Raw genomic sequence first — 21,988 nt, 5'->3', positions numbered from 1 at the left:
AACAAATATAGTATGGTTGGTAACATCAGTCAATATAGTATCAATTGAAATTAATGACAAGTTATATTTTATCACCTGTTAACTAGTGGATAAACATATGGTTGGTGAGAAACCGATGTCAAAAGTGGCATCCGATAAAGTGCCCAGGACTGCAACAATGTAAGGCATCTGCCCATGTCTACGACAGCAGGCTTTGTCGTCCGACAAAGCTCCCGATACAACACTGCCAGAACTGCGGAGCCCTAGATATACGAGCGAACATTTGTTAAATCAGCTAATAGAGGTAAGTATATGATGTGAACCTTGTTGTTGTTTGAATCGGGCATCAGTACTCCCCCTATAATATGCATGATGTACGCTCGAGCAGCACATCAACTCTCCTTCAATGGCATTAGCTAATAAGTGTCCAAATTTGCCTTTCAGCCATGTAAATTTTAAGCCCATAAAATTTGACTCATCACCATTTGGCGAGTCTTCTAGTAGGCTATAACATAGTGCAGCCGGCTCAGCAAATGCACTTACTCCCGTTATGGGACTCTCGTCGATTGGGAGCCCAAGCTACAGTGCAACATCCTCTAAGGTCACTGTGCACTTCCCACACGGAAAATGAAAAGTGTGGGTCTCCGGGCGCCATCGCTCCACTAGTGCAGATATTAAATAGTACCGCAAGTCGAACGTCCGGATCAATAATGCTGACCCGAATCCAGCTTGCTCCAAGTAAGGCATCAATCGTTCATCCGAGAGATATCCTATACCATTGAACCAACCTCTTAATACGCAGTACGAGCCCTGATAGTGTTAAATTATAGAAAAAAATATTAGGATAACATGATTTATTTCTATATATTAGGTATATCCTTTTTTAATAGAACCCGTGATTAAAACATAATAATATATTACCATATTATTAGCCGCATCAGATATGTGAGGATCGTCGTTAATCAATCGAGCCATTGCGATGCCTGCAACTTCAAAACAAATTTAGTAAAAAACCCTTATTTCGGCTCTTTGTTCGTATTTTTCTTTTTTCCCAGATTTTATTACTTTCAAAAAATATGATATTTTCGTATTTTATTATTTTATATTATTTTACTACATTATGTTTGAAATGTATACATTTAGTGTGTTTTTTAAATAAATTTAGTAAAAACCCTTATTTCGGCTCTTTGTTCGTATTTTTCTTTTTTCCCGATTTTTATTACTTTTAAAAAATATATTATTTTCGTATTTTATTATTTTATATTATTTTACTATATTATGTTTAAAATGTATACATTTAGTGTGTGTTTTAAATAAATTTTGTAAAAAATCCTTATTTTTGCCCTTTCTTCGTATTTTTCTTTTTTCCTGAATTTTATTACTTTCAAAAAATTTTCTATTTTCGTATTTTATTATTTTATATTATTTTACTACATTATGTTTTAAATGTATACATTTATTGTTGTAATAGGCCAATTTAGTCCGAGCTCACAAAAAAAAACCCAAAATAATAAAATAAAGTCCAGGTCCAGTCCAAAATTATATCATTTGGCCCGATCGGAATGGCCCATTACTTGAAAAGGTTGAAGGTCCATCTACAAGCTTGACGTATATGGAAATATAATCTTCAAGGATATACAATCTTAGATATGATATGCAATCTTAGAAGATATGATTTTGTAATATTAGAGATTTAATTTGTAGATACCATTTAATCTTAGCCGTTGATGTAATTGATCTATACCGTTGGATTTGGGGAGGCTCAACTATAAATAGAGGCCTCTCCCTTCATTGTAAAACACTTGAGTTGGGAGTAATAATAATTCTTAAGAGTATTCACTCAAATTTCTCTTTCTGTTGCGTTCTTATTTTCTGTGGCTTGTTCTTATTTTGTTGGTTTGTGTATAATTTATTTATTGATTTGTATATTGTTGATTTCAAATCTCTTTTTCCCTTATTATTCATTTTCAAGTTCATTATTTTTAAATTTGTTTATATTTTATTTTGCCTTATATTTTTTTATTTTAAATTCATTGGTCTTTGATTATTGATGCTATTTAATCCTTTATTTGTTATTTTAGTTTTTTTATTATTAAATTAATTATTTTTATTAATACTATTATGTGCCATCATTAATCTTGTATCATTATTATTTACTTTTTTATGCCTTTAAATTTCAAATTTTGTTATATATATGCATGTATACATACATACGTTTTATAATATATACATATACGTACACATTTTTTAATTTTTATAAATATATATATACACATACTTTTATATATTTTCTATGTTTCATAATTTTATATACATACTTCTATTTTTTTTACATATTAAAATATGTATATTTATATTTTTTTTTTATTTTTTATAATTCACATACATATATATTTTTCTTATATGTACATATATATATATATATATTTCTATATTTTATAATTTTTATCTATTTTCTTTGTTATTATTATTGCTTTACTTGATGTTTGTTTATTTATTTATTCACATGACCATTATTATCATTATTATATTCTTTAAATGCTTCGGTTTTATTTGTTTATTTACTTGATATTGTGTATATATGATTGATTTGTTTTTTTATTTATCTTTTCATTATTATTATTATTATTATTATTATTATTATTATTATTATTATTATTATTGTTGTTCTTGATCATGCTATTTATATTTACATTATCACAATTCTTACTCCATTAAATAATTTTTACCCAAATTCGTATAAAGAGAAAATTTTGAAAAATAAAGGCAATACTCGATATTTGGAATCTTCGAGAGGATTGAGCCATAACGTATTGGGTTCTAACTCTTTCGTTGAATCTGAATAATCGAGAATGCTCTTTAATCAAAACATAAATAAAAACTCATTATCGAGAATTCAATATGTTGTGTCCTAATGCATTGGATATGACATGTTGTTTTCTCGAGATGATGATTTTTTTTCTAAAAATAATAAAGGTAATATTCAATGTTTAGAATTTTGAGAAATTGTGCCCTAACGTATTGGGCTACGATTTCTTCATTTGACTTAAACAATTGAATATCCTTTTAAATTTTATTGCACGAGTTTTTTTGGACAAGCTCGTTTTTGAGGAAGTGAAATATCATGCCCTAACTCATTGGGTGTGACATTTTCTCTTTTCAAAATGAGAGGGTCTTATCGAGTAACTTGTTTAATATAAGTTTTTAAAAAAAAACAAAAGATCGTATTTTAAATCTCTTCAAAGTTTTTAATTTTCGACATTAAGACATTAATTAATTAACTAGGTACCAATTTTTGGGCGTTACGAGGGTGCTAATCCTTCCTCGTACGTAACCAACTCCCAAACCCGTTTTTCTGAATTTCATGGACCAAAATCGTTGTTTTAATAAAGTCAAATAGCTTATTAAAAATAATAACTTTTTGAGGTGACCCGATCATACCTAAATAAAAAGGATCGGTGGCAACTCCTATTTTCATTTTTTTAAAAAAATCTAAGTCAACCCCGTTTTTCAAAATAAAAATGGTTTCGACAATTGTGTTTTTTTAAATAAATTTAGCAAAAAAACCCTTATTTTGACCCTTTCTTCGTATTTTTCTTTTTTCGCAGATTTTATTACTTTCAAAAAATATACTATTTTCGTATTTTATTTCTTCATAAACATATTTTTCAGTATTTTATTTTTAATGCTATTTTTTGTAAAAAAAAACTCATTACAACATGCTAAATAAATTCATAAAAAATATATCTAATCAACATAGAATGTACATAACATTAGTTTTTTACATGCTAAATAAATTTCATAAAAATTTTATGCTAAATAAAATAATAAAACATATAATGTACATAACATGAGTTTTTTACACAAATTATATAAAAAAATAATACCAAAAAAAATTACCTTCCTTTTTTTTTCTTTCTTTTTCCTTCCCTCCCTCTTCTTCTTCTCCTTCTCTTTCTCTTTTTCCTGCGCCTCCTTCCTTCTTCTTCTTCTTCTCCTTTCCTTTTCTTTCTTTTTCTTTCGTTTTTCTTTGCTCTTTTTTTCTTCTCCTTCTGCCGAATGGGGGGGGACTATTATAAGGGCTGGTGCCGCCTGTGGCAGTGGCACCTTTGATGCCGCCTCTGTCACTGGCATCACTGATGCTGCCTGTGGCAGGCCCTCCACCAAGTCCTGTCACCTCACCCTTCAATCTTTTTTTTTTACTGTTATGTTTTTTTATATCATTTTTGTAAATAAAAAAATAATACTATTTTGATATTTTTTTATTTTTGGGTATTATTTTAGTAAAAAACCTAAAATAAAACAAAGAACAATCACATCACAGATACATCTTATAATCTATAGGAAATCTCCCATTAAAAGACACGTTGGTGGGGGAAAGTGATTGTGAATTATGAACCACATAAACATAAGGACAGAGACTCTGCCATGCTCATGGGTCTATTTTATTTCCTGAAAAGAGACCCAAAAAGTTAAATTTTAAAGATTAAACCAGCCAAGCCACATTAAATACGTGTATAATAAATGAATTCTATTACTAGAAATCAAATATTTAAAATAATACACAATAATATATAAAAAATTAAAACGTAAAGTTTAATAATAAAATAAAAATTAGTTTTAATTACGAGTAAAAAATAAATAGCTAAATACATCATAATTAAAAATATTAAAAATATTTTAATTGTTTATATGATATTATCATTTATTTTTATTGGTATCGAGTTAACCTATGGCATTAATTCAGTCGACATAATTAATATATATATACAATGTGGATGAAACAATTTGTGTAATAAGATTGAAATGTATAAAAATATCAAAATAAAACTTTATTTAAAGTAATAAAAAAATATTTTATAGATATAGGTGGCATATGTTCAAATATATATTTTTTTAAATAGTAAGAAAAAGAAAAAAGTACCCTCGTAATAATATGATTTATTTAAAATATAAAAAGTTATTTTTGTAATTTTGTTGACTGAATTGATATTAAATCGACCGTACACCATTTCAATTATACATTTAAATAATAGTATTATTCTATCAACAAATAGATAAAATAAGTGAAAGTGGATTTCTTCCACCAAGCATTTGGAATAACAATATCGAATCTTAGAGCGGCATTATTAAAAAAGTTTTATTTGAATACCACTCTCGATCCAAATAAAACTATACTCAAACCGTAAATAATTATAAAAAAATTAGTATTATTCTAATAGAACAATGTCAGTTCATTAATCATTAACACAATTATTTCTTTATTATTTGTCTTCCCATAATAATTATTTTTTTATCATCAAAGAATAGTTATTCCATGCAAACTTAAATAACAAAATAAAATTAATTTTCAGATTAGTCCTTTAAAACTTGATTAAAAAATATAAAAATAAAATATTTGAAATATTTTAATATAATTTAATATAAAACTAAAATATATTTTAATATAAAAATAATTATATTAAAATGTTATTAAATTATATATTTTTGTTTTTATTAAATTAAATATAATAATTAGTATATTAAAATATAATTCAAATCAAGCTATTCAATTCAAGTGAATCATACGTGCGGTAAGAGTCCTATAAAACCTGCTCGGGAATTTTCAAGTAACTGGCAGAAACCACAGGTCGAAAAAGCCATAGAAAGAGTAAGAGGAAAGCCAAATGGATACAAATTCATCAAAATTTTCAATCCATCATGTAGTTCTTTTTCCATTCATGTCAAAAGGTCACATCATACCAATTCTCAACCTAGCTCGCCTCCTGCTCCGCCGTGGCATGGCGGTGACAATGTTCACCACCACCGGAAACCGACCCTTTATTTCCGAGTCTCTTGCCGACACATCCGTCTGTATCATTGACATCCCTTTCCCTCAAAACGCCCCTGAAATCCCACCTGGTGTTGAGAGCACTGATTTATTACCTTCAATGTCGCTATTTTTTTCATTTTGTAAAGCCACAAAGCAGATGCAACCCATGGTCGAAGAAAAGCTCCAGGGTCTGGTTCAGGCTCAACCAGTTAGCTTCATGGTGTCAGATGGGTTCCTATGGTGGACCCTTGAGTCTGCAACAAAGTTTGGGTTACCAAGGTTGGTGTTTAGTGGCATGAACCAATTTGTTTCATGCGTGTCCAGAGCTGTTTTTGAGGACAGGCTTTTGGATGGGGCTGAATCAGATGATGAGTTAATCACAGTGACTCGGTTTCCATGGATTAAGGTTACAAGAAACGACTTCAATACAGTGATGCCTAATCCAAATGGTCCTACGATGGAGGTTTTCATTGATCAAGTGAAATCAATGACAAACAGTTTGGGGTTTATTGTTAACAGCTTTTACGAGTTGGAAAAAGTTTATATTGATAATTGGAACAGTGAGAAAATACCCAAGGTTTGGTGTGTTGGACCATTGTGCTTAGCTGAACCCGAACTTGAACCTCAAAAGAAACCCTTTTGGATTCAATGGCTAGATCAAAAGCTAGCTCAAGGGTGCTCCGTTTTATACGTAGCATTCGGCTCTCAAGCCGAGGTCTCATCGAAACAACTTCAACAAATAGCGAAGGGATTGCAAGAATCAAAAGCAAACTTCTTGTGGGTGTTAAGGAAAAAAGAATCTGAATCAATATTGGATGAAGGGTTTGAAGAAAAGGTTAAAGGGAGAGGCATTGTGGTGAAACAATGGGTGGATCAAAGGCAAATACTGAAATATCAATGTATTGAAGGGTTTTTGAGTCACTGTGGGTGGAATTCAGCGTTGGAAAGCATATGTTATGGGGTCCCGATCCTTGCATGGCCGATGATAGCTGAGCAGGCACTGAATGCGAGAATGGTGGTGGAAGAAATCAAGGTAGGGTTAAGAGTTGACTCGACATGCAATGGGATGAAACCTGGGTTTGTGAAATGGGATGGGTTGATGAAGATGGTGAAGGAGTTAATGGAAGGAGAGATGGGGAAACAAGTGAGGAAAAGAGTAAAAGAAGTTGCAGAGTTGGCTAAGATGGCTATGGCAGACAGTGATGGATCGTCTTGGCAGACGTTAGATATGCTTATTAATGAACTATGCAACAAGAAGCAAGACGTCCGCCTTTAAAATTGTGTTCAATTCCACATCACACGTGAGAGTCGTGTACTTCTTTCTTTTTTGTGCGGGTGTGGTCCTAATTTCAATAAATGAAGATCAGTGTTTCTATGGCAAAACTTTCACTTAAAAAAGTTGTACTATTTATAATGTTATAAAAAGAATTATCTAACCTTCCGAAGAGTATTTATTTCCAAAGTATAAACTTTTAGAGGTTAACTGAAAATTAGTGAAAGTGTAACATTAGCGTGGCTTTGCTGCTTTAAGCATTAAAATCTAATATTTTACATAAGACATCCTTTTATTGAATTTCTAGTACATTATTGTTTTCAACTCCAGCAGATAAAATAGATGGTATAAATTATTAATATATGTCAATTTTTTTAATTGGCTAAATAGGTCGTTTTTTCAAGATTTAGGGAAACAAATCGATTTTGTAGAGAGTGTGTGAAAGTGTGTCTCTCTCTTCTCGACCATCGTTTTCAAGGTTTTTCTAGGGTTAGGGTTTTTTATTTAGGAATTAGGGTTTAGGGTTTTGAGAGTAAAACCGTGAAAGTTTATAGGTAGATTTAAGAGGGCAGGGATGTGATAATGCATCTTAGAACACATATATTTCATATGTTATGTCGGGATAGGACTATTACCTCAGAAACCCATCTTATAAAAGCCAGGTTTTGGGGTGACAATGTTTGATACGATCACGGGTCGAAATCTAAGTGGTGGTCCCAGTCGGCGGTTGTGAAGCGATCTTAGGTTCGAGTATAACTAGAGGTCAATTGACGGTTGTAATGCAGTCACGAATTCAAGCTTTTTGGATACCCACAAATGATGCCTTATATATACCATATATAATATTGATGCCATAATCATAGGGAAAAACGAAGGGCTTTTCAGTTTAATCAACATAATATTTTTCTCTTTTTCCAAGCAGTTGATATCTTTAGCCTTTCATTCTTATCCGAAGGCTGACACCGAGGTAGACACAACAAGAGTGCTCTCAAGCAAAGAGCAGATGTTCCAATTAAGGGCCAGTTCTTCATTGATTTTGAAAAATGCTTTTGAAAAGTGCTGTGGAAAAGTACTTTAGAGAAGTGCTTTTGAAAAATTTGAGTGTTTGGTATTGCTGTCAAAAAGTGCTTTTGAGAAATAAAATGTCCATTTTAGACATGATATTATAAAGTTACAAATATGTATTTAAATAATGTTCGAATTAGTTAATATTATGATATTTTAGCAAAATTATAAAAAATAATTTATTATAACTTATCGTTAATATTTTAATATATAATATTAATTTTACATATTTCTAAGTAATTAATATTAATTATTTATTAAATTTAATTAGAATATATAAACTATATTTAAATATTTAAATATAATGATTAAATATTTGTAATTAGATATTGACACAATTGTATTATTTTAAAAATTATTTTTTATTTTTAATTAATGCTTTTAACACATTTGTATTATTTTATTTTAAAATGTATTTGAATATATAACTCATATTAGATATTAGCATAACATAGAAAATATAAACCTAACAAATTAAAATATTACATATATTTAGATTAAAGTTTTAAAAAGGGATAATATTTATATACCAAATATAAATACTAAAAATTTTGGGAGAAGACAAAGGTTAAAAATGTAAATAGAAGTCAAAAGTACTTTTGGCAGATGGAGAAGTTAAAATTTTTAACTTCTCCATCTACCAAAAAGTGCTTTTTTTAAGTTTAAAATTTTTCTGAAATGATGTCTGTACTTTATTACTTTTCGGGGAAAAACACTTTTATATGCAAAAGCTAATCTGAAAAGCAATAAAGAACACAACCCAAGTAGAGGTCAAACTTGGACCAGTGTGGCAACAGTTGTAGTTATTAATGAATTGTTTAATAATGACAACTGTTGTCGACTCAAAAGAAGCATCACTTTTACTCCACTACCACAGTCGTTGCCCGCTTGAGAGTCCTTCTGCGTCTACGGCAGTGTCATCCTTCGAATAAAAAAGAACGTTAAAGATATCAATTGTGTGGAAATAGAGAAAAAAATTACGCCGGTTATAGTGGGAATCCCCACAATTTTTCCCTATGATTATGCCCTCAAACTTCTATATGATATTTATAAGGCAATATCTCTGGGTATCTAAAAAGTTTGAGCTCGTTCCTGATCTGCCATAATTTTTTATGGCAAATTAAGATCTTTTCGACACTTAACGAGCTTTTTTATAGCGTTTTTATTCACCATTTTTAGTTTTTACCGCTTTGTGTTTAATTTATACAAAATAATCATTTTTACGCAATTTTGAGTTATGTTATGACCTAATGGGCCACTCTAGGTCTAGGGATGATCTAACGACTCTATCTAGTGAGTAGAGCACTATTTTCGAGCTTAAGAGTTAAGGGGCGACTACAGCATTGCGACACTAGAAAGTGGTGTCGTGACACTGAACCTCAAAACCAAAATACCAAAAAAAATGAAGGTAGTGTCGCGACATCGAGTGACAAATAGGAAATTTTAATTAAGGTTATTTTAGTCCACACAATGTATTTTAATCAGAATTTTGGGTTGCTTAGTAACCCTGATTAGGTTTGAGCATAAACTCTATAAATAGGCATATTAAGTCTCATTTGAGGAGACTTGTCCAAGTAAGTCGTTTTAGTATTTTAGGTTTTTAGTTTAGTTTTATTTTCTTTTCAATTTAGTCTTTTATATACTTTTGTTCTTATTTTAACTTGGATTCGATTTCGATCTAAAGCTTTAATATATTAGTTTTTCATTATTTCGTTGTTGATTCCAATTGCAAGCAAGGTGATCTTCGCAATTGTTAAAGGAGATTTCGCTTTTAAGCTTCAATCAATATCGAAAATGGATTTCTTTCTATACTCCTTACTTTTATTTAATTTGTTGTTTTGCATGTTAAATATGAGTTTAGGAATTATTGTATTTTGATTCATGAGTAGCTAATTTCCTTAAGGAGTTTAACGAACGGATGTGTGAATAATTAACAAATGAATGAGGGTTGAAATCTGGGTTGGTTGGTTTAAATTATGTACATTTAAACCCTAGGGAGTGACACCCGTAGGAAGTAATTTAGGATAAACGAGATCGAGGAATAAGTTTACCAAGTACTCATAATTTATCTCGATCAAGAAAGTGAGGTCGAGTGGCAAGCATGTATTGATCGATTAGTTAATTAGTTAGAGGTCGAGAGGTAATAACTAGTTAATTAATAGCTAACTCGATAAAAACTGAGTTTTGAAGTAAATTAAGATCACTGAAGTGAATTAGGATCACTAAAGTGAGTTAAGTTCCTGCCTATTTTATTGGGTTATTTGCGATTGTTTAATTATTTGATTTTTAGTTTAATTAATTTTTAGGTTGATTATATTAATTGATGTTTATTTTATTTTTTGTAATATAATTTTAAATAGGTACTATTTCAACTTATTAGCGTAGATAATTAATTTTAGTTTAATTCAATCTCCTTTGCGTACAATCCTCGGAATACTTTCTGTAGTGTTTCGTTGTAACATTCTTTTATACTACAATTTGACCGGTATACTTGCGGATATTGTTGTTTCATTAATTATCTATTTTGCTACAGTATTTCTAGTATAGACGTTCGCATGTCTGGTGGCGGTCAGTGCCCGTATAACAACCATCAACTGGCTCCCCCGTTATACTTTGATCCATGACCTCATATTGATTGTCGACCAAGACCTGTATGTAGACTTCCACCCATGATCGTATAAAGAAAAAATACCCTGGAACTCGACTTCTACAGGATAAGTTTTTAAGGCAATAGTTTCATCTCGGCAAGACATATGAAATATGTGTATCTCATATAGATATTGCATCATTGATGACTCAAGAATACATCAAACAGGAAATTTTGTTGTCGACAGAATTTTTTAACACTAAAGCGGGAAAGAAAACCGAGAGGGATAAATATTATAAAGTGGAAGGATGATGACTAAAAGAGATGATAGATTTAAAGATGGAATATCTTAGGAGTTCCCCCCTTTTATAGGCACGGGGGATGGGTGAGACTGAAAAGATAAAAAAAAGCTCGTGGTTAAAAAAGCGTCGCAGAAGAGGGTTTTCATCGAAAATCTAAAAGATGAACCTCAAATCTTAACCAGGGTTCTCGAGATCAAGGCACTTTTGTCAAACTTTGAGTGGTGGTGGATAGAAAACGCGTCCAGCTGGGCGAGCTTTCTTGTTGACTCGGCAGGAAAGCATGCCTAGTTGGACGTGCTTTCTTTGTAGTTAATGGAAAGCGCGCAGGAAAGCGCATCCAACTAGGTGCACTTTCCTGCCATGTCAGCAGGAAAGTTCGCCTAACTGAACATGCTTTCTATCCACTACCACTCAAACCTTGCCAAAGTGCTCTGCCCCTAAGAATCACGGGTACATTTTCAAGCACTTTTTCAAGCACACTGAAGACCCTTTAAAGCATGCGTCTGTTGAAATTGATTCTATTTAAATGCATTTTCGAGCACAGAAAGCCTTTCATTATTATTATTCGATGAAAATGCATCTTCTGAAATGAGTTTTGAAGCACGTCTTACCTCTCTTATCGTTCTTTTTTTGCTATTAAACTACTAAAGTATTGAATTCTTAGACATACAGGAAATTTGTTCTTTTTTGAAGAGTTGCACTGCAAGTGTCATCTGTATTTCTTTGGATAACCATTTGAAGATTTTTTTATTCTAAATATTTTTTAATTTTAAATTTAAACGAGGTGACGAGTGAAATCCATAATTTACTATGACGATCAATTTTGTAATACGGACATTGGGGTCGTATGTGCAAGAGCCCATTCTGTGGAATTGGCTTTCAACCGTACCATTCAATTGCGTAGGGATTAAAATCAGAAGGAAAGTTGAGGGTTCAAGCTGGGGAAGAATTTTGAGCTTGCAATATAGATATAGCATTAGTGAACCCCTTTAAGTATGAGTTATTTGATATGAAAGACGAGCTCAAGCTAGAGGGGGTCATATCTTCACATTGCTCAAGTGGAAATGCTATAATTGATTTATATGTTGAGTTTGCCAAGGTTGATGGAGTTGGCCCATTTTCGACCATTTTTGCGACTAATGCAGGAATTGAAGTAGAAGAATAAAGTCCTGCAACACAGTTGTGTAGTGGGTTCACTGCTTTGTTACAAAGATACCATTATGATGTCCTCGAAGCATCAATGGGAAGACATTCTTCGATTTCAAGCACCGATTTCAACTTCGGCGGCCATTATCAGTCAATGTATAAGCTTAACCTGAACCTCGACACCCGGCCACCATATTCTTTGGTGGTTCGATGTCCTGAGTGGAATCACTTGTATCAATGGGCCATCAACCTACACCAGTTGACAATCCAGTACAGATGTTGACTGTAACATGGGGTATAGAAGAACTGATGACATACTCCCTACGATCAGGTTCAGTGATGGTACATCAAACCCTTTGGTTAAAGATGAATATAAAGATGCAGTTGAGGAAAAAGATGCAGGTGCATACAAAGGGGCAGTTGATGCTGTTGACGAATCAAAATCAGGCCTCGATCAAATTCGGCAGTCCAAGTCGGATGGCTTAAAAGTAGCATTCTTTTATGAACCAAAGTAGGTTCCAACTCAGCCAAAAACTTGCGATTCTGATGATGACGGTTCAGACAATGCTTCAGATCTAGATTCGTAATTTAGGGCATACAAACCTCCGCCCAACATGACCAACATCGATCTTTCTGCTGAGGGTGGTTTAGAGTTTTCGCTATTGGATCTGGTGCCCCAAGTGTAGTATTTTCGTCTAAGTACACTTGTTATTTTTCGAATAAATTAGTTAATAACATTATTCATGAATTACAATAATAATTTGTATATTGCCCTCACATATTTTTTGCATGCAAAGCAAAATGGAAGAAAATGTTGCTCATTGGTTATCTACATGTTTAAATAATTCTAAACATTATTACGTGGTCGGATCGTAGTACAGAAAGATGACTTGTATTAGTAGACAACCTAAGCATTTCCTTAGTCTAATCAGATATGAGCAAACTAATTCAAAGACTGATATGTCTTTTATCAAGTCCAATTGGGGAGATGTCTTATCATGGGCATCAGAGCAGATGACTCCTAGAAGATAGAGACATGGACGTGGTTGACTGGACTGACAGCACATCGGATAAAACCCAAGTAGAATATATCTTGGACCCGTTTATGGATTTATTCACTTGTGACATTCACAGTGTGGCATACCTAAATCTTGAGTGGATGACAAACTATGTATGTGTGAATCATACACTTTGGTGCAAATAAAAGTCTAAGTTCAAATAGATAAGAAACCGAAAGTTAGTGCGTTTGGTGTACGACTTCTGTAGTATATAGCGTTATTCAAAATAGTGGAATTCATAGTCTAAAAAATGGGTAAATGATATCCTCTCATTGGAACTACATGGTTGATGAAAAGTAAATGCGGCTATGGGTTGTCCATCTTTGTGATGGATGACTTGATCACTATGATAGTGATTGACTTTTCATAAAGGAAGATATAATGGTTACTATGAGATAGAATAAGATCATATTGAGAGAACATATATTATCCCAAATAGATCAATGATATCTTATGAGTGTAACACACTTTTGACAAGGTCATTGGACAACCACTAGGTAGTTGCTTTTGTAATGGTACGTCGTTAAGGAGAGTTCAATCACAATACTATAGTGGAATAAATTTGTGACTAAATGAGTTTATAATTAATAGGAAAAAAATTGAAACTTAATTGCAAATCATTTGAGCCTCAACTACATATGTCCAATCGATACCTCCACTAGCTCACTGAAACCATAAATTAATTACGTGTTTGAATAGAAATGAACGGAATGAATAGAAAAAGAGACATGGGAAACATTCGGGAATGATTGTGGTTTTCTCTAAAATGGAGAAATGGAATCATTTGGAAATGAATGTTGGTTTCCAAAAATGGAAATGGAAAATGGAAATTTGCAATCCTATACGGATTACTTAAAAATGATAGGAAGAATGAGTCTATATTTTTGGACTGTGTTTCGATTCAATTAGTTTGAGCCCACACTCAAAGCAGTTGTGATACGAGAGTAGCAAAGAAGATCGTTTGGTTGAAAGTTGAAAAACATCAAGGATCCACTTATCTGAAAACACAAGTATGATTTCGATCTAAGGTTTATTGCTATAAATATCACAAACCGGGTTAATTTTTAAAATTTTAATTTTCCATTGTGCAGGAAAATTGTTTTGAAATCGGATTTTTTTAGCAATTGGTATTAAGAGCCAGATTATGATATTTTTATGGTGCAAACCAAGACCGAATCTCTTTCTTCATCTTGTTTGATTAATATTTTATAAGATGTGACATTCTTATAATTATTTGCATGTTTAGGGGAATGAATGTGAACGAATGCGATATTATATATATTTGTTATATAATTATTAATTTTGCCAAGGTAATGGTTCTTAGGAAATAGACCGTTGACTATCATCTCTACGTAGGAATATTTTTTAATTGCAGAATTCTTGTGAGTCAAAAATGAACATAGGACATAAATGTAATTTTTCCAAAAAAGAGTCAATGACAATGAGAAGATGAAGCGATGGCAGTCGAAGACACAAGGAATGCCTTGTGGCGATAAAACATGTAATTTTTTTTAGTTTTTCATTTATTTTCTAAAAATAAAACCATAGAAACCTTGGCTAAAAATTTTATTTTATTACCCATCTATTTAAATATTTGTTTAATAATTATTTATGGTATAATTGTGATAAATATATATGTATGAGATAATCCACAGTTAATCTATTAAAGATAATAAGTGTGGTAATGAAAAAAATACATTTGTTGTATTGTTCCATTCACTTCTTTAGGTTATTCATTTAATGTGAGAAGTGTGGTAATGAGAAGTTGCATGTCTACGATTAGATTTAGTAAGGAAAAGCTTGCTTTTTAAGTGGTCAAATACGACTCAGCTCTCTTTCTTAGGAACCTACCTAGTGCACAGTTCACATTCACTTCTTCGGTTTTTCCCATAAAAGAAGAATTATGGAGAATCAAAATTGTTTGATTGACTCTTGTGAATAATTGAATGTGAATATTCTAAAATTATCATAGCATGTCATGCATATATGGGATAAGCATGCCATATAGTTTAGAAAAGAATGTCATATGTACTTATCATGTATATATTGATCATACATGATTGAAACTAGAAATTATAAAAACCTTACATGTTTTTTAAAATATTGAGTGGGAGAAGGTCCTTAAACAAGACCTACAACCTCCATCAATGGTCTTTTGTGATGGCATGGCAAGTGCACTACCTCACAGTAGGATTGACCCTTGTGGTAGGCATTATCATGTGATAGATCTAGAAATTCTATGTTCAAAAGAGGAAAACTAGTCAAAGCATGCTACTCGGTGAGATTGTCCCACGATGACTCATTTGTGGTGCATGATGCGATAGGTTTTGAGTTGATGGTTATACACTCAAGATATTCTAGTTAAATAACTCCCTACGGAGCTATACTTAAGTCAGAATAATGACAAAACGTTCACCATTATTAGTATGTGTGAATGCCTAAGGAATTAGGTTCATGTATTAATTGGATGGAAATCCATATTCTTACTCATTGATCATATCACCCCACTGTGGCTTGATTCAATAGATGTGGAAATTATCGTTGCAACAACTTACAAATATTTTCTAGGTTTAATGTAAGACTCATGAATCATTTTAATGCATATCATAATGTTGCAAAATGTTTTCAAACATTTGCTTAATACAAATATATTAATATATTAATGTTTTTATTTTCAGTTCGAAAATGGAAGCAACTCCCTTATTGAATATACTCACTGAAAACAAGTTGAATGTAAACTACTATAAGGAATGGAAAAGGAACCTGATAATTGTCCTGAGCTATGAGAAACTTAAAACAGTTCTTGATATTAAGTGCCCTCGGGCCACTCAAACTAAGGCTAGAAAACGCTAGGAAGAGTCTGATGAGATAGCTCGTTGCTATATGCTGGCAAGCATGACCAGCACCCTGTATAACTAATTGGAGAGTTGTAAGACTGCTAAAGCGATTCTAGATAAGCTAGAAGACATGTTCGGAGGCCAAGCTATCTTAACTCGACAATCTGCTATAACTGGCTTAATGAAGGCCCAACAAAAGCCTAAAACTCCAGTCAAAGACTATATGATCACTCTTATGGGCTACTTTGTCGAGGTCATGGACATTAAGGTCAATTTGGATAAAACACCTAAACAAAGATGGTGTTCAAAAGCTTGTCCAAGGATTTTGTTGGTTTTTGGGCCGCATATAACCTTGGTAGCAAAAACCTGATTCTTACACAGCTCATGAAGAAGTTACAATCCTATGATTTGATGTTGAACAACAGTCAACCGATTCAAAGAGTAGAAGAGAATATAGTCGTCGCTTCTTCCTTAAAAGAGAAGGGAAAGTACACTAAGAAAGGCAAGGCTAAGGTCTCTAGGCCACCACAAGTGGAAAGGAAGAGAACTAGAAAGCCTAACGACTTATCTAAGTCTAAATGCTTCTTTTGTAGCAAGAAATAACACTTCAAGGCAAACCGTAAAGAGTGGAAAGAATACCTAGCTACCAAAGGAAAAGATATGAAACTCTTGGTGATAGAAGCTTGTTTAGTGAAAGACTCAAAAGACCACTGGGCCATTGATTCAAAAGCCACTCATCATGTTTGTGTTTCTCTGCAGGGGTTCGAGGAGATGAAAGATCTTAGAGATAAGAGCTTATCATTACGGACCGGGAACGGGACAAATGTGGCAGCTGAAGTAGTGAGAGATGTACATCTTTATTTTGATAATTTTAGGAAGATTATTTTAAAAGATGTTTTGTAATACCCTGAAAATTTACTACAATAAGAAAGTAAGATAATATCCCTAATATAGTAAAATAAGGAAATAAAGTGATAAAAAGGGTAATTTTGAGTTATGTCAACATTGGGAAGTCTATTATGACATATTAATTCAAGAAAGAATTACATCACAAAAGTGAGAAAAGTTTTTGTTACCCAAGAGTAAATATTCAAAATTTGAGGGGTTAAAGTGTAAATATAAAAAAACTTGAAGGACCAATAGTGTAAATATTTTAAGGGTAGAATAATCTAGAAATTAAGGAAAACAGATGAATTGGGACCAAATTGAATAGGTGAAGAATTATGAGAGACTAAATCGTAATTTTACCAAATTAAGTGATGACTCAAGGATGGAATTTTAAAAGATCATAAATGGAAAAATGGTCAATTAGAAGAAAGAGAAATCCGAAGAAAATGATGATGTTGGAGATATTTTAGATTAAATAAATAAATAAATATTAATTTTTTTAATATTTTAATTTGATTTTTAATTGATATTTTATTATTTTATTATTATTCTATTTAGTATATATATGGAAGGAAAGATGAAGAATCATCTTCTTCTTCCCATGCATCCAACATATGAAGAGAAAAAAAAACTTTCTTTTTTTTACAATTTGGTCCTTTCACCAAATATTCACCATTTTCACTTAGAAATCAAAAGAATTGCCATATCCATCAAGAGAGAAAGATAACAAGGAGACTATGGGGAGCTAGAATATCAAGTTAGATTCAAGAAATAGAAGCTGGAGGATAGAGAAAATCAAGTTAAAGTTTGAAACTAAGAGGACAAGTTAAGAACATCAAGATTTCAATATATTTTGAAATTTGATATTATTGAAAAAGCATGAAAATGATGTTATAGTAGAGTTTTCTTATATAAGGTCTTATGTTCTTGATATATTAGTGAAGGGAAATAAGTGAAAGTGATGAGAAATATTATAGAGAAAGGGAATAAGGGCGTTATAAACTTAGTAATCAACATCTTACACTAATACAATTTTGGACAGCAGCAATAGGTTAAATTTGAAAAAACATCATAAATCATGGAAATTGAATTAGAGGATGAAAAAAATATGAAATTAAATCTTATTGAGTTGTAATAGTAAAAAATATTACATTTGCAAAAAAAATTTATATTTAATTTTAAAAAGTGATATTATTAAAAGTATCAAAAAGAATTAATTTTCATAACAGAAAATAGGTATAAGAAAATAGCATAATATACCAAGAATATTAAGCTTGAATGTGGCATGTAATAATAATGTTAAAAAAATTTACTAATAAGAATGTTGTAAAATCAAGTAAAGTTAGAAAAGAAAATTACCCAACATTCCGAAGAGCATTTAGCTCCAAACTACAAGCTTTTAGACCTTACCTGAAAAGTAGTCAAGCCTTGGAAGTGTAACATTAATGTGCCTTGGTTTAAGCATTAAAATCTACATTTTTTTTTATTGAATTACTTGCAAAATATTGTTATTAGCTAATTATGTAATATGATAGTTGTTTATCTCGTCTCTTAATTTTATAGTTGGGAGTTTAATTTACGCTCACATGAATATATATAAAGCATATTTAATTTGCTAGTTGTTTTTTTTAATATTTACGAAAAAATAATTAATTATTATTATCGATGATGGATACCTTAATTTTGACTAAAAATTATTTTCATGGACCGATTAAATTCCCATTCAATTTTTATAATTTAAATGAATTATTATGAAATTAATTAAATATTTTTAAAATTAAATTTAACTTTTTAAATATATACACTATTAAATAATACTTGCTGTAAATGTTGGGTGTTTTTATTCAAATAATATAAGATTAAAAAATAATTTCTCAAATGATATTAACTTCAAAATTATTTGCAAATCCTTATGTGTTATTTGGTACAACTAAAAAAATTGGAAAAATGGAAAGTTGAAGGTAGAATAGTAAAAAGGAATAAAATATAAATTTTCTTTCCTTGGTAGGAAAGATTTAAAATGGAAGAAAAAGTGATTTTTTTAGCTAAAATATGTTATTAAGTCCTCGTGCATTTCAAAATTTTAGAATTTAGTCCATATATTTTAAAATTTTGTTCAATGTTCATGTTATAATCCAATATAAAAACGTAAAAGGCTTGTTAAATTACACTCAATATTAATCCCTAATTTCACTAAAATAGACATTAAAAAGATCTTTAATAAAGTGTATATTCAACAGGGACCTATTTAAGGGAATTTCAATTATATTGCAAGATTAAATCCAATTCGTTCTTGGCTTTATTCTAAAGTCTTCTCTTATGAGCTACTAAAAGCCTTGGAAGATCAACAATTAAGTTCCAAGCAGATTTTATCAAAACATGGCAACTAATTAAGGCAAGTAAAATTATCCTGCTACATGTTCCTTATGCTGCAACTAGCATTGCATCCACCGTTGTTAATTGGCACTAACAATATTTACAAATGTTTCTAGTTTACCCCTAAATTGAATTTGAATTTGTCAACTTTTTTCAGATTGGTTCATTTTTGTAAATTCAGGACAAGTGATAGAATAGGATTGTGATATGTAACATTAATAATATCTATTAAAAACCAATAGAGTTATTTAAAAATTAATTAAAACAACTAAACCAACCCACTATCCTTAATTAATATTTAAAAATTAAAACAATTTTTATTATTCAGAAAATTAAAATAAAATAAAAACTCAATTTTATTTCTCTCGCTCCCATAATTATTATCACTTCCCCAAAACAAAATTTAACCCGTAACCATAAAATGAACTCTTCTCCGTCAACTTCCATCCCCGTAGACCCTTCTCCCCCATCCACTGTCCCCGCATGGGTCCCCGCTCCACCTGCTGCTGCCTCCGGTTTTTGACCACCCTCTTTACTCAGACATGATAATCGAGGCCATTGGTGCTTTGAAAGAGAAGAATGGATCAAGCAAAAGGGTCATTTTAGCTCACAAACGGTTGCCATCGAATCACGACGAGTTGTTGACTCAAAATTTGAAGCTCTTGAAAAGCGGTCAACTTGTTATGGTAAGGAAGTCTTATAAGTTTGCTCCCTCTGCTACTTCTAACATCCTTGACGGTTCTTCGGCTCCAAAACGTGGTCGCGGGCGTCCTCCTAAGGTTAAACCGACGATATCGGCTACTAATTTTGAGTCTCAGCCGGTGAATGTTTCAGCTGCTGGTGAAGTTCAGAAATCTATCGGTAGGCCTAGGAAAAATGCACCCATCGGCATCGTGATAAGTCATAAAAATAAAACAAGGTTATATAAATATTAATTATGATATTTTAAAAAATTTATTTTTAAAATATTTTTATATTATGATATCATTAATGCTACATGTCACAATCTTATTCTTCCACGTGTCTTGAATTTAATGTTGTTATAAAAAAGTATCGATTTAATTAACGGAAAAAAAATTCGAGTACCAATCCGAGACAAAAGAAACAATAAGTACCAATCTAAAAAAAAAGGATAAATACAAATACCAATTTTATATTTAAACCATAAATGTTTCACGTATACAATTTCAAAGATGGGCAAATTTTGATACCAAATGTAAAGCACAAAAGTTTAGAAACCAATTATAAACAACCAAAGTTAGAAATTTTAAAAAGTTTGGTACCAAAAGTTAAGAATTTATAATAAAAACAAGATGATATAGGGGTTAGAAATTTTAATCTATCCCCTATAAAGCATATTTATTTCTGAAATGACAAGATAATAGCTAAATTTCAATTTTAATCCCTCTAATTTTCATGGTTAAATTTTAGTTTTGATTCCTATACTTTACTCAAATTTAAGATTTAATCTCTATACTTTAATTTTAACATAATTTGGTACTTTGAAGTTTATAATGTCATTAGCTAGCCTAATTATTTTATTCTAATTAAAAAGTTTATCTGAATTTTAAAAATTGCTAGCACCGTTAAAATTTTATATTAAATTTAAGTCATTACAATATCATTTGTTTTATTACATAGATATCAGGTGAGTATTTTTTTCCAATTTTAAAATATTATATCAATAAATTTAACGAAAGAATTTGTACGGTATTTGAATCTAAATTTTTAAATTCAAAAATAAAAGTATAAATATTAATTTTTAAATATATAAAAAATACTTTGAGCATATTATAACACATTTTTATCTATAATTTAAAAAAAATAAATAATTAACGGTAGAAATGTAAAAAGAATTGAGAGGCGTTGATACAAAACCAACACGTAAATTATTCATTGTATCATCATAAATTCATGATGATAGTGAGAAAATTTTGAAAAATAAAACCAAAAAAGAAAAGGGGGCTGTGACGTGGAAGTCGATACCAAGCTCAAACGCGCTTTCCAAGGTAATTGAAAAATCTATTAAGTGGTTTGATAAGTTAGAAGGGGAGTGTTAAGTATAATAATGAGATATATTACATTTAATAGAAAAGCTCAACATGCATAATTTTGTTTCGTGCGTAAGTTACAAGTGATTCGTGAGCAGTATCAAATTCCAAAGCATTGGTTTTTGTAAAGTCTTTTAAATAGTTTTTTAGGTATGGCATGTACTTAGTCCTTTGACTTATCCTACAGATACTTGTCTTTGGTTATTTGATATAATGTTGCATGTTTGGACACTCTTTTGGTAACTTTCTTTACTCATGTTTATGACTTTATATTGAGAATTGATGGTATATATGCATATATGTTTTTAAGTTCTTGCAATTTACTTGTGTGGAGTGTGCATCGCATTTTGAATGAAACAGAGTCGGCGTTGCCACGAGCAAGAGACATCCCAATGTCGTGACACATGACGTCTCGACGAGGTGACATATGATGTCATGATGTGGTGACATGTTCCCCATAAATTGGGTTTCTTCTCCCAATTAAACTCTGATTATTTTTTCGAGTCAAACTCTGATTAATTTAGGATGTTTTAGTCATATTTGACCTCCGAATTTGGCCTATAAAAGGGTCTTAGTAACTCTAGAAAGGTTGATGAAAAATACAACATTACACA

At 31.1% G+C, this 21,988-nt stretch overlaps 2 protein-coding genes across 2 annotated transcripts; both read left to right on the top strand.

Moving 5' to 3' along the window:
- Positions 1 to 5,540: 5,540 nt before the first annotated feature.
- LOC107926548 (UDP-glycosyltransferase 90A1) lies at positions 5,541 to 7,238 on the top strand. The gene has a single exon (XM_016857432.2). The coding sequence runs from the start codon at positions 5,646 to 5,648 to the stop codon at positions 7,065 to 7,067; it is 1,422 nt and encodes a 473-aa protein (XP_016712921.2). The 5' UTR covers positions 5,541 to 5,645; the 3' UTR covers positions 7,068 to 7,238.
- Positions 7,239 to 19,597: 12,359 nt separating this feature from the next.
- On the top strand, positions 19,598 to 20,305 carry LOC121219597 (HMG-Y-related protein A). Its single transcript, XM_041098039.1, has one exon. The coding sequence runs from the start codon at positions 19,866 to 19,868 to the stop codon at positions 20,256 to 20,258; it is 393 nt and encodes a 130-aa protein (XP_040953973.1). The 5' UTR covers positions 19,598 to 19,865; the 3' UTR covers positions 20,259 to 20,305.
- Positions 20,306 to 21,988: the final 1,683 nt, after the last annotated feature.

This window comes from Gossypium hirsutum, chromosome D07 (assembly GCF_007990345.1).
Source record: "Gossypium hirsutum isolate 1008001.06 chromosome D07, Gossypium_hirsutum_v2.1, whole genome shotgun sequence".
Taxonomy (NCBI): Eukaryota; Viridiplantae; Streptophyta; class Magnoliopsida; order Malvales; family Malvaceae; genus Gossypium; species Gossypium hirsutum.
The sequence above is the reverse complement of the archived record's forward strand: the minus strand, read 5'-3'. Positions and strand labels throughout refer to the sequence as shown.

Excerpts from the sequence above, each read along its gene's own strand:
- LOC107926548 (XM_016857432.2), top strand. The coding sequence starts at position 5,646 with ATGGATACAAATTCATCAAAATTTTCAATCCATCATGTAGTTCTTTTT.
- LOC121219597 (XM_041098039.1), top strand. The coding sequence starts at position 19,866 with ATGATAATCGAGGCCATTGGTGCTTTGAAAGAGAAGAATGGATCAAGC.